At 38.1% G+C, this 18,402-nt stretch overlaps 1 protein-coding gene across 6 annotated transcripts in view; it reads left to right on the plus strand.

Annotated features, from left to right (window-relative positions):
• Positions 1-7,375: 7,375 nt before the first annotated feature.
• Positions 7,376-18,402, plus strand: part of SIK2 (salt inducible kinase 2) — a 131,887-nt gene continuing 120,860 nt past the window's right edge. For 4 of the 6 annotated variants that reach the window (XM_082476860.1, XM_082476856.1, XM_082476859.1 and 1 more), the window contains exon 1: positions 7,377-7,691. In XM_082476860.1, the coding sequence (XP_082332986.1) occupies positions 7,557-7,691 (135 nt within the window). In that variant the 5' untranslated portion in view covers positions 7,377-7,556. Of the gene's footprint in view, positions 7,692-18,402 lie in introns of all 6 variants that reach the window. The other 2 variants (XM_082476858.1, XM_082476857.1) reach the window with 2 other exon arrangements.

Below are 18,402 nucleotides of genomic sequence, written 5' to 3' on the forward strand. Positions count from 1 at the left end.
TCCCTGGTGGCGCAGTGGTTGAGAATCTGCCTGCCCATGCAAGGGACACGGGTTCGAGCCCTGGTCTGGGAAGATCCCACGTGCCATGGAGCAACTAAGCCCGTGAGCCACAACTACTGAGCCTGCGCGTCTGGAGCCTGTGCTCCGCAACAAGAGAGGCCGCGATAGTGAGAGGCCCGCACACCGCGATGAAGAGTGGCCCCCGCTCGCCGCAACTGGAGAAAGCCCTCGCACAGAAACGAAGACCCAACACAGCCAAAAATAAATAAATTAATTAATTAAAAAAAACAAAACAAAACATGGTAGCAATCTTCAGCATCCCTCTCCCAATCCTTACATCTCATAGCTGCCACAGTTGGAATCCATCGCTCCAGCAGTTTCCTGCCCAGCTGCAACTTCGCAGCAGTCTGGCTAGAAGGGGAAGAAAGAGCCCTCCATGACCTGGTCCCACGTATCTTCCCGTTCTATCTGTGGACACTCTCATCATTGAGTCTCGACATTCACAACTGATGGTAGGTACCTGAGCACATCTTGTCTCTTCATACCTTCGGGACCATTGCTCATGCTGTTTTGTCTTCAAATGCTCGTCCGATCTTTTTTCAGCTGGCTAACTCTTAGTAGGATTTACAACTCTACTCAAGTTTCATCTTTTAGAAGCCTCTCCTGCGGACCCTTAAACTTAATTAATCAACTCTCCTCTGAGCCCCCTGTGCAAACTTCTTATCTTAACTCTCACCTCTTTAAGTATTTGTTTATGTATCCACCCTCCTCATGTAATCCTTTGAGGCAGGTGGACTGTTTAACAGATGAGAAATTGAGGCAGAAAAAGGTTAAGCAACTTTCCCAAGGTCACCAGCTAGTAAGTAGTAGACCTACAAGTCATACCTCAGCTATCAGATTTCAGAGCTCCCATTCTAAACCATAAATTCTCAAGGAGAGAGACAGCACCTTATCCATGTTTGCATCCCCAGTGTCTACCATGGTGCATAGCACATAAATGCAATAAATGTCAAACTAAACGGCATTTGTTGAATTCTGCTGAAAAGTTAAGGAATTTAAAAAATGACTAAGATATGATCCTTACCCTCAAAGAAGTGCACAACCTAGTGGGGCTAAGGAAGATTAGTAAAATACTGCAATAATAGAAAAGAATGAACTAAAGGGAAAGTAACTGAGAGTGGGGTAGTTTATATATTGAAACACTGGTATTAGAATGTTGAGGACCCTCTTTAAAATCTTACCCCAACAGCATTAGACATAGGATCTTCCTGGAGCTCATGGTTATATGAAAATTCAAATCAAGTGAATTGTTGGAAGTCAAATTAGAAGATGTCTAGTGACAAGCTCTAAGAGTCTGGCCCAGGCTTTGCCCTATTCACTAGTTTACCAATCCAGTTATGAACCTACTCTGAGTCACACACTTGTACTAGGAGTGGTGATACAAAGAATAATGACTGCAATAATGACATAGAAAATGATGGTAGAATTTGCAAATGACTCAGAGAACTAAGATTAGGTAACATGATAGATGGCAGAGTGAAGAATCAAAACAATTTTATTACCTGGAACAGTAAGCAAAATCAACAAGATGACATTTTAACTATCAGAATTTCCATTTACATTTTTTAAAAAGCAATTGCCCAAGAAAATGGTAGCAATAATGTTAATTTAAAAGACCCAGAGGTTTAAGTTGGCTTTAATCTTAACTGTAGGCTGTGGCTGCTAAAAAAGAAAACTAGCACAATCTTTGGCTGAACTCGTACCAGCAGAGTGTCTGGATCAAAGGAGGGACTAGTCAATGGCCAGTATTCTGTACTGCTTAGACTGCAGGTGGGTTACCGCATTCAGTTTTGGGAATGATATTTTAAGAGAGACTTTGACAAACCAGAGTCCAGAGAAGCACAAGAAGAAAGAGTAGTGGGCTAGAAACATAGTCAACTAGCTAGTGAATTTAGGAATGTTTTGCTTGGAGAACTGAAGAAAGAATATTTTCTACTGATATGAACTGTCCCACATAGATTACATGTGAGACATGTAGTGAAGCATGAAGTATGAAACAGTAAACCAAGGCTTGATGCCAGCTGTCAAGTGTCTAGGGATTTCTGTATCAGATGGGAAGATGAACTCATATGATTCTAAGATACCTTTGAAATTTAAGATCCTAAGGAAATCTGTCATCTGGGAGAAGACACAAAATTTTTGAAATTATTTCAAAAGTTTAGAGAGAACCATACATTTTTTTCACTTAGAGAAGATCCATCACAGCTAAAACCACACTTAAAAAATTAAAACCAGGACATGGTTACCCATCCCTTAAAAGAGCCAAAGAAAGCTTTTCTTAAATAATGTCAGTCCTCTAGTTTATTTCCATAATGGTACCTTAAACATAGTGGCACGCACATGTTCATTAACCTGACAGATTTATGCATATTTCAGGAATACCTGTATTTTATAATAATAACAAGTACTTGTAATTGGCACAGGTCAGTGATTTGGATTTTTCTGATGTACTTTCTGCCTTCTGTAATATAAAAAGCAAAGTATTCATTCTAGCTTTGTAATCTATTGTTTTCTAAGCAAAGTCATTTAATAAAGCCTTCACCAATTTTCGATTTGAACTAACTCTAAATTCAGGCCTGAGCCTACCAGTGTATTGACTTTTCTTCAGTCCTGAAATGATAAAACAGTAAAAATGCAGATGTTGTTCATGATCAAGGAAACATATGATACCTATTTTGTTTTTCAAGTTCATGGGATCTGCTTCAGCAAAATATGTACAACACTATGAGCCATGGAGTTTTCTTTCCTCATATTTCAAATTATTCTTTCATTACCTCTTTGCTAACTCCTCTCCCATTCCACATTTTTATTCTAAGTCCATTTTATTCTAAGTATGTTATAGAATTAATTCTTATCTCAGACTTTCATCATTTTCTTAATTCTTTCTATGAGTACATACTTTCGCTTTTTAAAGTGTAATCTTAACATTTTTTTTTAGCAACTCAATGGCAAATATAGTGGACTCACAGCCTTAGCTGGGAATGTTGCATTTTAAAGGCCAAGCAAATAGGAAATTTGATGACTAGAGCACTTTACCTCACCGATACAAAAACTGGAGATGAAAAAGGTGGGAATTGTATGAAGCCTCTCTTATCTTCCCTTTTCTCCCTTTTTCCTTATTCTTCTTCCCAAGGGGCAGGGTGGTGGTGGTGTGGGGGGGGGGGGCGGGGGTGGGAGGGTGGAGTAGGGAGAGAGAAAGAGGAAAGAAGAGAAAAAAGAAAGAGAGAAAAAGGCAAGAGGAAAGCAAAACTTGGATAATATTAATAATTGCTAAACTGTATACAATTATCAATTAATGGAAGCAAAAGCACATAAGAGACATACAGGGTTGAAACTGGAGAGGGAGAAGACCTTTGGGACCTAGGAAACAGAGCTGAATCATGTATTCCAAGGTTGCAATATTCTAACAGTCCACATGTACTTTTTCAGGGTTACATTGACAACCTAACAGTAATTTTCAGTGGCCCCCCCGCTGCATTTCCAGGTGGTCAAGATTTATTTTTTGGCCCAGCCCCTCTGACCTCTCCCCCACCTCTGGCCTCTCTTTCTCTAACTTCTAGACACTCAGCACCCTCACACTGAACTCTGGTTTGCCAGAAACCTTTTGGTATTCCCTGCCAATCCTTTCTCTTCTTTCCGGCCCCAAATCAAGTCTTATTCCCAGATTGCACAAGGAGGCAGTTGGCCTGATTATCTGATTAAAATAATCAGATAGAAATGAATCTTAATTTCTGTCTAAAAGACGTACTTAATTTCTGTCCAAAAGAAGGAGATTGTTAGCTCTAGTGGGTCTCTATGTGTATTTTTTGGTTCTTAAGTAAGTAGCTTTTCATCAGATTCCTAAAGGAACCCATTCACAGAGCAATTAAAACACATTAATCTAATTGGAAAAAGGGTATAGAGGAACTATTTTTGACTGGGGTACATATGTGGGCTCCTGGTCTACTTAGATGAACCCTCATATACTACTCCCAGCAATCATCAGTCTTATAACCACCTCACCCCAACCCCGGCCCCAATTTCCTTCTCACGTTTACAAACAACATAACTCACAGTAGAATAAGGTATTGCTTAGGAAGAGTGAAGGGCAGAAGAACAGTGAGCAGGTGGAGGTCCCAAGAGCCAGACTATCTTACACAAAGAATATAAAATAAATTAAAATAAAAACATAAAATTAATGAAATAAAAGGTATACATATACAAATATATATTAATTTTAATTTAAAAATTTTAAACTACAGAAGAGTTGCAAGAACAATACAATGAACTACCATATACCCTTTACCTAGATTTATCAATTTAACATTTTGCCACATTTGCCTTATCTATCTTTCCTAAACCATTTGAGAGCAGGCCCCATATATCAAAACTTTTATCCCTAAATACTTCAGTGTGTATCTCTTAATAAGTGTACTCTTTTTCATAACAACAGCACAAGCATAAAATTCAAAAAGCTTAACATTTAAATAATACTATTGGGACTTCTCTGGTGGCGCAGTGGTTAAGAATCCGCCTGCCAATGCAGGGGACATGGGTTCGAGCCCCGGTCCGGGAAGATCCCACATGCCGCGGAGCACCTAGGCCCGTGTGCCACAGCTGCTGAGCCTGTGCTCTGGAGCCCGCGAGCCACAACTACTGAAGCCCGCACACCTAGAGCCCGTGCTCGGCAACAAGAGAAGCCACCGCAATGAGAAGCCCGAGCACTGCAACAAAGAGTAGACTCCACAAGAGTAGACCCCGCTCACTGCAACTAGAGAAAGCCCACGCGCAGCAACGAAGACCCAACGCAGCCAAAAATAAATAAAATAAAATCAATTAAAAAAAAAAAAAGAGGGCTTCCCTGGTGGTGCAGTGGTTGAGAATCCCCCTGCCAATGCAGGGGACATGGGTTCGAGCCCTGGTCTGGGAGGATCCCACTTGCCGCGGAGCAACTGGGCCCATGAGCCACAACTACTGAGCCTGCGCGTCTGGAGCCTGTGCTCCACAACAAGAGAGACCACGATAGTGAGAGGCCCGCGCACCGCGATGAAGAGTGGCCCCTGCTTGCCGCAACTGGAGAAAGCCCTTGCACAGAAACAAAGATCCTACACAGCCAAAAATAAATAAATTAAATAAATAAATTGGGAAAAAAAATCTTAAAAAAAAAAAAAGAGGTGCTGAATCATTAAAAAAAAAAAAAAAAACGAATCCGCCTGCCAATGCAGGGGACACGAGTTCGAGCCCTGGTCCAGGAAGATCCCACATGTGGTGGAGCAACTAAGCCTGTGCACCACAACTACTGAAGCCCATGCGCCTAGAGCCCGTGCTCCACAACAAGAGAAGCCACCACAATGAGAAGCCTGCACACAGCAAGGAAGAGTAGCCCCCCCCACCCAGCTCACTGCAACTAAAGAAAGCCCACGAGCAGTAATGAAGACTCAACGCAGCCAAAAATAAATAAATAAATTTATATAAATAAATAAATAATATTATCCAGTATGCAATCCATAGGCAAATTATCCAATATGCAATCCATAGGCAAATTTAATAGAAAATATTCCTTTCTAGAACTTTTCTCCCAATCCAGGGTCACATATTGCCTTTGGTGACATGTCTCTTTAATCTCTTAAATTTAGAACAGTTCCACAGTCTTTCAGGACACTGATCCAGACCAGTGGTTGGATAGAATGTTTCTCAAGTTGCATTTTTTTCTGATTGTTTCTTTGTGATTAGATTCAGAAGATGTATTTTTGACAGGAATACTACAAAAGAGATACCGTATACTTCTCAGTACCTTACATCAGGAGGTACATCATGTCATTTTGTCCCATAATTGGTGACATTAACTTTGACCATTTAGTTATGGTGGTGTCTGTCAGATTTCTCCACCGTGAAAGTACTGTTTTTATCCCTTTGTAATGAATAAGAAATTTGAGGATACTTTGAGATACTCTGAGATTGTGTAAACATCCTTTTCCCCAGCAAAATTTCACCCAATGATTTTTAACATCTATTGATAATTCTATCTGAGTCAATTAATACTATAATGGTTGCAAAATGGTGATTTCCTAATTTCATCATTTCTTCTATGTATATTAGTTCCACTATCAAGAATTGTCATTTCTCCCCTCCCCATACTTATTTAACATTGTAAGAATAAGTAAGCACCGTGGATTCTTTTTTTTAAATTCATTGTTATAATCCATTTCCATCATTATTCATTCGTGATGCTCAAATTGTCCCAGATGGGTAAGTGGAGGTACCTTCAAACTGGCTCCTGTTTCCTTTTGACACGTCCTCATCATTCTTTGAAAATCTTGCTTTATGGGACAAGATTTTCAAGGACATTTTATACTTTCCCTCCCTCTGTCTGGGAATCAGCCATTTCTCCAGAGTCTGGTTCCTTTTATTGGAGACTGGCATTTAGAAACCAAGGTCTAAGGACACATAATATGTTTCAAAATATTAAAATAACGCTGTATCTGTTTCCTTGGGTCACCATATGGAAGACTGGTGTGGTGATATGCAATCCTGACTCTAGCGTTACCTGTGTGACCTTGGCAATTCCCTGCATTCCCTGGGGGTTGATCCCTCATCTGAAAAGAAATTGGATTAAATAAGTATTTCTTAACCTTTTCGCGGTCACCAACACGTTTGAGAATCTGATAAAAGCTATAGTCCCATCTCCCCAGAGGCAAGCCCAAAGAGGCAAAAAATTGCACACATTTTAGGGGGTTCGGTTTCCAAAGCCCATTTGAGGCTTCAAATCCCTGGATTAGGTGATCTCCAAGGTCTCTTCAACGCTGACATTCTGTGAGTCTACAAGCGCCCGCGATGCTCTCAGAATGATTTCTAAGAGACATCAAATTTGGAGGGATTTATATAGAAACAGATGAAAAAGGATACAAAGAAAGGAGCCTGTGAGCAATGCATTGCTCAGCCACAGTTCTTTGCCCTTTCCAAATTTAGGATGCACAGTAGTCATAGGTGAGAGGTTTTGGCGGGAAGGTCCCCGGGTGGGCGGAGAACACCGGGGCGGGGGAAGGAGACCCGAGCCGGACCCAGGTCTCTGCAGACCTCCGCTCCGCCCACCAGGGCTCGCTCTTGCCCTTCGGCTAGGTGGCCGAGGATCTGGGCGGGCCGGGCTGCTATCCCGCCCCTGGCAGAGGCGAGGCGGCGGGGAGCATGGAGGGCGCCGGAGCCCGGAAGAAACGCGCCGTCCACGCCCCGCCCATCTGCCCTCCCTCACACCCGCCCGCCCGCGGACGTCCGCGGTGCTCCGGTCGCCATGGTGACCAATCGAGGCCCGGTCCCGCCCCCGCCCCTCTTCCCCGGCCCCCTGACGTCGGCGCACGTCAGCGGCGGCGCGCGCCTGGCTGGGCCCTGCGGAGCGGGAGGGACTGAGCGAAGGAGTGAGCGGAGCGGCCGTCGCCCGAGCGGAGCTGAGCAGCCAGCCCGCCTGCCCGCCGCCCTCCAGCCCGCGCTCCAGTCCGCAGTGTCTAGCAGCGGGGCCCAGCATGGTCATGGCGGATGGCCCGAGGCACTTGCAGCGCGGGCCGGTCCGGGTGGGGTTCTACGAAATCGAGGGCACGCTGGGCAAAGGCAACTTCGCCGTGGTGAAGCTGGGGCGACACCGGATCACCAGGACGGAGGTGCGGCCCGGGGCTCGGCGGGAGCGTCCGAGGCGAGGGTTCTGGAGAGGAGCTTGACCGAGAGGGGCGGCCGCAGCGGGGGCCTGGGGAGATCCGAGAGGCCGGGTCACTAGCTGAGGCGAGAGGGCCTGGGAGTATGAGGACCCAGGAGGTCCACTGGTCGGTGAGCGCCGCAGCGACCGGGGCCGCGTCACCCGGACCCCAGTGTCTTCCGATTGGAAGCCCGACCAGCAGGGGCTTTGCCTTTCCTAGGCCACCACGGTGGCCACACGGAATTTCACCCAGAGCCTCCCACCCGAGCCGTGACCTGGTCTGTGGCCTCCGCTCTGGAGCCCAAGTTCCGCGTCTTCCCTGCTTTCAGCTGGGGGTGGGGTGGGAGGGGAAGTCTCCGTGCTCCTGGGCTGCGCGGTGAGAGACGTCGCCAGCCCCGAGGAGGGGACCGCCTGTGCTCGGACTCCCCGGACTGGGCTTCGCGCGGCTCCCGGGACCCCGGCGCCCCTCCCCCGCGCGAGGAAGGGGCCACTGGCCGGGAATGCCCGGGCCGCCACTGTCCATCTTCTCTCTCTCTTTTTGCCAGACAGTATCTCTGACTTAGTGTCAGGCTAGTTTGATCTCGTGCCTGAGGCATTTCCACCTATTACTCCAGACAATAGAGCTGGTTAAAATGGTCATCTCTGCATTTGCACAGTTGGTGGGTTGGTCTTTCTTATCCTAGGTTATCCCTTTACCAGGTGTGTATTCTGGCTGTGAATACGCGTTCCTTAAGCCGCAGCATATTCTGCCTCTCTACTCATAAAGCCCTCGACTGCTTCCTGACGGTGAAGCTAGCATGCCCCCCTCCATTGCACATTCTAATGCACCGCACATATTTTCTCGCAAGTCTCTGTTCTTACCTAACCCGCCCCCCCTTCCTTTCACCGCTTCGAGCTGCTCTCCTCAGGGTCTCTATTTTAAGACGTGCAAATTAAATACTGTAGAAAAACGGTAGAAACAAAACCGTTCTTTAGAATAAAACCTTGTGTTTTTGATGTACTCTGCTGTGCCTCATTGTAGTTGCTCTGGAGTTTCACCCTTTTTCAGTTTTTTTCTTCCAGTTTTCATCCTATGCAGTGTTTCCCCTTATTAGTGCGAAATGTACCAGAGTTTGGATATGAAATAACATAGGATTCTTTTTCAGAATGGCTGTGTAAGGTATAGGACATTTGAAAACTAGAGGGATTTTTGTAGCTGTTGTTCTTAGAAGTTTTGCTTAATGTGAAGAATTCCATTTCCAAAAAGAAGGGGCAGATGTCATTGTGTCATCCTCCCCTGCTTATCCTGAGGCAGTCGAAATCCGACTTATTTTTTTAGCATCAGGACCAAGATCACAAATTTTCCTCTCACAAATTTACCAGAGCTAGAAATTTAGGTTAAGTTTGTAATGATAAATAATGTGACTATAGTGAGATTACTTAATCTGATCCCAGCATTTTTAAAAACGAAGAAAGAAGTTAATTCCATTCCTCCAAAGAACCATGGCCCAATGCCATGCTATTTGCCCTTTAATTACATGAAAAGAAGGCATTTTTAATGTGTATTTTCATATGGGTCCTTGCTTAATGACTCTAAAAATCAAACAAATTTCACAAAGGACTTCTACAGAACTTTTGAACTAGATTGTTAGGTGGTTGAATTCCAAACCCATCAGCACATAACATGTTTTTCTCATCAGCTCTTATCAGTATTAATTGAAAGATTTAATTGTCAGCTGTTACTTATTAGGTCAAATTTAGGTAATATAGTGTCTATTTAAGAACTGCTTAAGGGGAGCTGATAAGTGACTGACACTTTTTCTTGAGGTTGTCCTTTCAAACCGTAACTTTTAAACTGATATATCTTGTAGGGCTAGGGGGCAGTGTGGAGTAGTATCATGGTTTGGCTATCAGTGAGATCAACGCATTTGTAATTGAAGGCACAGGTCAGATAGTGAAAGAGCACTCAGATCCTGAATTGTGTGCATAGTATATTTGTGTAAAATGATTTAAGGTAAAAGCTAAGTTTCTAGTCCGTAGAACCCATCTATCGTTGCTTTTCTAAAGAAAGTGTTCTTAACATTTAAAAAGAAATAGTGTGAATTTAAGATGGGTGGGTATGAGTGTTGTGGTAATTTAGTGTAACTGGAGATATTAAAGATGAGAGGGGTGAGGGAGATAGCAAGGCATTAATGAAGAGAAAAGTTCCTGTACATGTCAAATTTTATAAAGTTGCTCTGTGAACTTTTGTGGTAATTTTCGTTAAGAATTGTTTAGCACAGATGCAGTTGTTTCTTACTGTAGTTTGCTATTTGTTAATGAGGATTTTTAAAGCAGTATTTGTTATCTTTATTCACTGGGTAAATATTTGTATCTTTAATAAATACAACAACTACCTCAAATACTGTAAGTAAGATAGATACTGGAAACTTTAAAGTGTTATTTAACATTATTTGAGGTTCTCATTACAGTACATACAGTAATTATAGTGAGAACAATTAATATGGCATAAAGAACAATATCAATAAAATATCATGATTATACTTACTGCTTAGAAAAATTTCTTCAATATAGTATGCACTAACATCAATATTAGTTTGTGTGTTTTAAAATGTAAGGGTCTTTTTTCCCAAGTTTGAACTCCAGGCAAATTTTAGGGTTTAGTTTAAACAGCTAAGTGATGAACAGTTGGACCCTTTTATTTTTAATTGGTTCTCCATCTCTTGTTCTGTATCACTCAAAAATGACGTATTTTCACAGAGCTTGGGAGATGCAATACTGCCTTTTAGGTGGAAAAAAAAAATCAGTAGACAAAAGAGATCTTCATTTTGGTCTAATCTATCAAATAGCTTAACATTGTTTAAGAAATATAATTACATCATCATCTGAAGCAGTGTTCTCATGTTAGATCTCTATGTAAATTTTACACACAAAGGGGAAGGCAGGTGGTGGTAGAATCCAGCTTCTTAATATAATACTTCATAAAAGCTTTGTAGTATTGGTTTGTGATTTATGAATTAGAGTAGCTAATTTTATAAAATTAACATAATGGAAAAAGAATTATAGCATTTAGACTGTTAAACTATTTTAGGCAGTAGTGGTTGCTAGTTTGCTATGCTGTGAGTGTCCTTGAGAAGTGCATTTTATTAATACTGCACTAGTAAAGAACTTTTTCCCTCTAACTAAGCATATGACTAGTTTTTTGTTGTTGTTTTTTTGTCCGTTAAGTAAAATTTCAGAAAAGTCATTTGTGCCCTTAAACTTTTTTGTCTCTATAAAAGAAACATAGTCTTGCTGTAGAAAATATCAAGAAGAGTATAGTGCCCAAAAAAGTACGTGTGTAATTCCTCCCTTAGTGGAAATAAATCATTCTTAACATTATGGCATATTTCCCTCCAGTCTTTCTTTTTTTTTTAATGCTTTTTTTTCCCCATAGATGAGATCACATGGTAGATACACTTATATAAATTGTATCTTCTTTTTCCACGTATCATCATAGCCTAAACATTTTGCTTATTATATATAACTTTATTAAACATTTTTAATAGCTGCATAGTGTTCTACCTTGTAGATGAATCCTATTTTACTTAACAATTTTCTTATTTAACATTATGCAGTTTCAAGTTTTCACTTACAATAAATAATTTGCAGCAAATAAATTTTATGTACATAACTCTGTATCTGCATTTTCAATTATTTTAGTGGGGAGGGATTGGAGGTAAATTCCTAGAAGGGAAATTACCAAGTAAGAAGGTACTGTTTTTACATTAAAGAAATAGTGTATTTTTATTGTCAAATCTCTCACGTTTATTATTGAACATTTTTTAAAGTGAAGATAAATGAAAAGAATTAACTATAATATCACCACCCAGAGATAACCATCATTAGTTATTTTCAGACCTTTTCTGTGATAGATAATTGAGTTTTCCTCAATACCATACCTCTTGTGTTGCTTGGCTAAAGAGCATATAAATGTGTGGTCCATGGAATCTTAAAGATATTTCACACAGGTTCTGAAAATTATTTTATTAAAATGGCATGTAGGTATTACTTATAATTAAGAAAATCTGGAATATAAAGCATAGCAAGGGACTTTCAAAAACTGCTTTTTTCACTGAAAATCATTCTGTGTGCATTTGGGCGCTTTTATATTCAGGCATAATTCGTAAACTAACTACTACCTTAAAATGTAAGCATTTTTAAAGCTTTCCAAATAGTTAAGTACAAAGTTGCATTTTTAGAGCAAAGGTAGAAACAAGAGAAGGGCATATTACACCCTGATTATGGTATTTCTTGAAGAAGAGAACTCAATTTTTTAATACATTTGAATTTTATATTTTGCTTTAAAATTTTAAGACTCCTCTCTGTAGTCTTGGTGTTAATCTTGTTCTGTAAAATATTCCAGATGTCAAGAAGCAGCTGTACTATGTGCTACAGGAGGAATTGTTACCAAATAAGTTAACCAGTGATGTTTGTATCTAGGCCTATGAATGATCTTTAACTGTGTGTTGAAATAAAAATTAGATTTTTCATGGAACATATATGCTTTGCTAGAAATTTTTCTTTAGTTTCTTGGCACTCCAGACAAGTAAAATTTGACAAGTTTATTCTGCTACATATTGTTCAGAATGATCTGTTCTTTGGGAAGAGGGGGAGACAAACATGCAAAAATAAGAGTTGTATAAATTTTTATATTCTGTAGAAATGCTTAACAGAGTTTCATGCATTCTGCTTTTAATTCCACTGGGAAATTCTGTCCCAGTCATCAGGCAATTAAGAAACCATTTATTTGGAAATAACTGAAACTGGCCTCGATTCCTGGATTCACATGATGATATTTGATTTATGGCCCACTACTGAAGGCAGATTCATTTCCTTGGAGCCAAATGGATTCCAGAAATTCATTAAGATATCTTTCTTTCCTCTTTAGTGTACCTAATACCTCTTCTACCTTCCACCTCCATATTTTTAAAATATGTCATTTATGTAAAAGTTCCTTTATACAGGACATTTGTGGAGAATGCTTTCCCACCCTTCAAAGAGAAGCAGCCCATATATCCAGTTTGAGTTTATTGGAAGCATGAAAGACAGTTACATTTGGGAATTTCATCAGAAACGTTTCATTTTAAAAAACATTTTAAAAATACTTTAAACAGGTTAACATGTGAACCTTGGATGAATTAAACTGAAAATTTGTTTTTTCTTCTTTAAAGTAAACATAGTATTTATGTGTTTTTCCCCCAATTACAAAAGATATGCATGTTCTTTGTAGACATTGTTGAAAAACTTGAAGAAGAAAATAAACATTCTTATTTTAATTCCACCATCCAGACCAAGAGACAACCACTGTTAATATTTGGTTCATATCCTCTTAGCTATTCACATATATATGTATATAATAAAGTTGATGTCATCTATACATATAATCTGTGTTTTTTACTAAATCTGTTATTAACATTTCCCCAAGTTTAAAAAAATAACGTCTAAAGCATGGTTAAATAGTATTCCTGCATATGACTCTCTGTATTTCATTTAATCAATTTCCTGTTATTGAACATTTAGATTATTTTTCTCTCTTGCTGTTTCTCTTTCTAAAATAATATTTCAGAGCGCATTCCTGTATATACATCTTTGTGCATCTATCTGATTATTTCCTCAGGATAATCCCATAGCAGTGGAATTCTTGGGTCAGGGAGTATGTCCTTACATCCATATCTGATGGCATAAGATGCCAAATTACCTCCAAAAAAGGAGTACCTAATAATTTTTGTCAGGAAGAATGCATATTATTTAAATCTTTCCCAGTTTGATAGGGGAAAAACAATATTTTTATTTGAATTTGCATTTCTTTGATTTACTTTGATTACACAGCTTTATAAGATGACTGTTTACATTTCTTTTGTGAATTGCTTTTTGTCTTTTGGCCAGTTTTTTTAATTGAGTTATCTTTTGTTGATTTATTTAAGTACTTTTTAAGATAGATTATTTTTAATCACTTCTTTTATAGTCTTAAAAATTCTCTGTTCAATTTTTATGGATCTAAAAATTTAGTGACATTTACCTTCCCTGCAATCTCTTTTCCTTACCCACCATTATAAAAGTCAGATTAAATTTTAATGAGGATTTATTTTATTGTATAAATTCTTACATTTTAAAAGTCAAATTTTAAACTGGAAAAAATGTTGAATTTATTTAATCTTAAAAGATAACTGGAGAACTCCATGTCAGTTTTATTACTGACTTTACTGCTTTCAGAAACCCTTTCATTTGTAGACTACTCAATCACAATCACTATTCAATCAAACAATAGGCTGGTATGTTCTGATTCTACCTATGATTTCATGTATAAGCTTGAAAAAGTGCGTTCATTTTTTTAATTTCAGAGGTCTAATTATATGGTAAGGATTTTGCTACTTGGTACTTCAGAAGGACAGTGTAGAATTAGTGTATTAGTAGTAAATAGCACTGAAACACATATTACCTGAGACAGCAAACATATGTTAATCCCTTCTGATTTTTCACTAGAAGGATAGCTCTTATTGTGTAACTTCCTTATAAAGTCCCCCAAAGCCAGTTTTGTGTGTGGTTTCTTTAAATGCATGAGATTAATATTTCTTTTATGAGAAGTGAAATAATTTTTTCTAAAAGTATCAAAAAGTGTACCATTACCATTAAATTACATTTTGAAAATTGAAAAAATCCCTTTTATCCATCAGCTTAACACTATTTCATTTCTGCTCTTACGTTTAATTCTTTGTCTTCCTTGCACATTTGTATTTTACATAGTTGTTACTTTTGCATTTTTTTTTTTTTACTTAACATTGTTGGAAACATTTCTATGTATACAGTCTTCATAATTAATATTTAAATCTTATTGAATAATATAATCATTTTATAGAGAACTTAGAAAAATAATAAAATGAAAATGACTAATGTTTCACAGATGGAGAAGTTAGCATATATAATAAATATAACTCCATTTCGCTTTCCTTTTTCTTTTCTTATTAGAAAAGTAGTTCATGCTCATTGAAGAAAAATTGCACTGAAAAGTAAATCAGGAAAATAAAATAATTCATGATTTTTTTTCACCCACCAAAAACATTTTTGTCATATTTATACCTAGTTTTTATTGGTCTTTTTCCATATATACCTTGTGTTGAGACTGCAATGATATCCTGAATTTTTAATTTAATATTTTAGTCTCATCATTTCTCCATATTATTAAAAGGAAGTATTTTAATAGCTGTATAACAGTCATAATATAAACCTACCATAAATCATGTACTTATTTCCCAATTATTGTTTCTATTTTTTATATTATAAACAATACTCGAGTATATTTACACACAAATCTTCATCATCATTTCAGATTATTTTCTACAAATAAATGCTCAGAAATAGAAGCCTTAGGCTAAATGGGATGGATGATTTTTAAGGTTCTTGCTAAAGATTGCCAAATCACCTTCCAGAAAAATTATAACCTATTTTATATTCCTACTAACAATATATAAAAGTGGCCATCTTGTTGAATTTTAGCTCACAAGGGTGTTTACTTTTTCATCTTTATGAGTATAATTTGAAAAAGTATTTTTGAGATATAATTGACATATAACATTACATTAGATATATATACATTTTCCTATTTATGAGGTTGAATATCCAGTGTTGCTACTTTACATGGGATTTAGTTTGATAGTAATTATCCTAGTTTATCCAATACGCTCTCCAAAGTTGTATAGGAAACCTTCCTTTTGTGTCCTAGCAGAAGAAATATTAATTTTTTATCACCGCATAAATTCATTGAAGGTTTTTTTAAGATATTGTATGCATAATTGGGAATTAGAGAGTTGAATAATTTAGATGAGCAACACCAAAAAAGGATCCTTTGATTTGGAGTCCCTTGCTTGACTTTGTTGTAACCATGAGATTTTGTCCTTGGTACTATGTTCGGAACTAAGTAGAGAAGGGATGCAGAGAGGAAGTTCCCAGAAATCTAAGTTCATAGCTATCTTTAAAATGAACTAGTGGAACACAACTCTTTTATAAATTCAGAATTTTGTACACCATTGGGGAAATCCCCCAATGCAGATTTTTGTTGTTGTTGTTCATTAAATTTATTTTCCAAAATGTGTTCTCTTTGTTCTCACAGACCTATTAAGTTCCTTGAAGGTAGGAATCAGATATTGTTCATTTTTGTATCCTGGGCATAATTCTGGGCATACAACAGGTGCTCAGTAAATGTGAATAATAGGCTCATTGAAGAGTGAAAAGATGGAACTTGAAGTTAGAAGGCCTGTGGGTTTTTTCCCATTAATTCACTTGAGCTTTAGAACCTTTGTAGATTATGTAACATCTTTTGAACCTCAGTTTCATCAACTCACGAGTGTACTGCTTGTTCCATTTACTTCAAAAAATTGAGATATAAATGAGATAAAATATGTGAAAGTATCTTGTTAAATTAAAAAGTGCTGTACAGTTGTGAAAGTCATCATCATATTTCTGGGAAGTACTTGGTAAAGAGGCCCATTGTTAAGAAATTACCTGGAAGAGTATAGCAGAGACGATTAGCTGATCACCAAAAATCCACTCTTTCCTCTTCTTCCTGGACCTACAGCTCAAATATTTCTTGGCCTCCCTTACATTTAGGTATGGTCATATGACTAAGTTTTAACTATTGTGTGCCACTTCCAGGACTGGCCCATAAAAACCTCTCAGGAGGGCTCCTCCAAGCTTTTTTCTCCTTCTGTCTGACTGGAATGGGGACAACCTTCAGGGTTGTCTATCCTTTTTTTTCTTTGGCCATGCGCTGCGTGGCTTGTGGGATCTTAGTTCCCCGACCAGGGATTGAACCCGGGCCCCCTGAAGTGAAAGCACAGAGTCCTAGCCACAGGACCGCCTGGGAATTCCCAGGACTGTCTATCCTTTACCCTTTACCACCTTTATTTAACCTTTTAAAGGTAATAAAGACTTCTTGTATACCTCATATGCCTGCATGGAAGAGGGCTACCTGCTAACTTCTTTACCCGTCCAGTTTTGCTGCATGAACAATAAACTTCCGTTGTGTTCAAATCAGTATACGTTTTGGGGTCTACTTGTTATAGCAGTTAGACTAGCCCTAACTATTACAAGGAGCATGCTAACACACAATCTACTTTTTCATAATCCTCTGAAAGCAGCCTTACAAACAAGGGGTAACAGTGTGAAGATATAAATATATAGCCTTGTGGTCCACATACATACAGTCTGTGACCCAAGATAAAATTGAGGAGAGAATTATATTTTGTCATTAGAGAATTTTTTGGCTGAGAACTGTTAAATAATGAAGTTTATAACTCAATAAAATTTAATTAGATAACATATATTTTTCACTTTTTCATTATATGAGGCCCAGATTCCAGAAGAGTATCAAAGAGGAGAAATCTCTTGGTAATACCTCGCTTTAATTGGTATTTAGTATTTAAACTTTTTCTTTAACATTAAATATGATGCTCAAGATATATATAATAAAAAATTTTATTAATGACAATAAGCATGCTGAGATTTTTTTAAACCATGATTCCTTTCTATTTATTTATTTTTTCTATTTATTAGATAATTGTGACCCATTTCATTATAAAAGCTTTTTGTTGGGAGAGACTACTGGTATGTAGATGCACTTCAGAAATTGTAGGGCAAGAAATTTTCTTCAAAATATGCATGTCTATGAAACTCCATGTTACCTTCCTAAGGAATGTTGAGGAAATTAAAATATATACTTATCTTTTTATCTGGCAGCTTTTACCCAAAGTTACCCAAAATAACTGATAATCCTCTATTCTATCATACTGTGGTTGGGCAGGGCGGTCACCTTACATGTATTGGTTTGAGGTGGTTCAATAATGTGCCTACTAGCAAGTACAATATTAATCGGTCACTCCTCTAGCAGTCAAAGTTTAGCACTTTTTATTTTCTAGAATATTTTGATATAGGAATAAATAAAATACCACCAAACATAATGAAAATAGCTATCACAAAACCTGCAAACTTTACTGCCTAGAGAAGGAGCTACCCCCTTTCTTCTTAGGCAATAAACTTAATTTTACCTGTCATGTTTAGTAATCTTATTTCCTTTGGGAAGCTTGAGTTCTTCTATGAGTTACAATTAATTCAAATTAGGAAACAAGCTATGGACAGCAAAATAGAAATAGAGAAAGGTAAGAAGTAAACCTTACAGTAGAACTTTAAGAGATAACAGGAAAGGACAGAGCAACTGTAAGGAAAGAAGAAAAAACATATTAACAGGAGCCTAAGGGAATTAAGTGAGTTGACAGGTTGAGTCCTACTTTCTTGGTTACCTTTTAGGAGTATTGAACTATTATACTACATACAATAATTGATATAAAAAATTACCCTGAAACAAAAACATAAGACCAAATTATGTTCAGAATGCGTTTGGGTAGAATGTGAAGTACATTTCAGAGTTTCTTCAGAACTTACTAAAGTTTGGGTGGTTCCCAGTTATCTGAAAGTTTTATCTGAGTCCGAATGGCTTATTTCCTAACCAAATGCCAAATACTAATTTTAAAAAATTAGTTCTTTTTGGTTCCATGAAGAAAGTACGCGATTGTTGATTTCTGACTACCTAGTTAGTTATTCACCTTCAGATGCATTTCCTTCAAATTGTTAACTTTTGAGTGGTTTGGGTTCCTATCTACTTATGA

The sequence above is a fragment of the Balaenoptera physalus genome, assembly GCF_965194825.1.
Source record: "Balaenoptera physalus genome assembly, chromosome: 10".
NCBI lineage: Eukaryota > Metazoa > Chordata > Mammalia > Artiodactyla > Balaenopteridae > Balaenoptera > Balaenoptera physalus.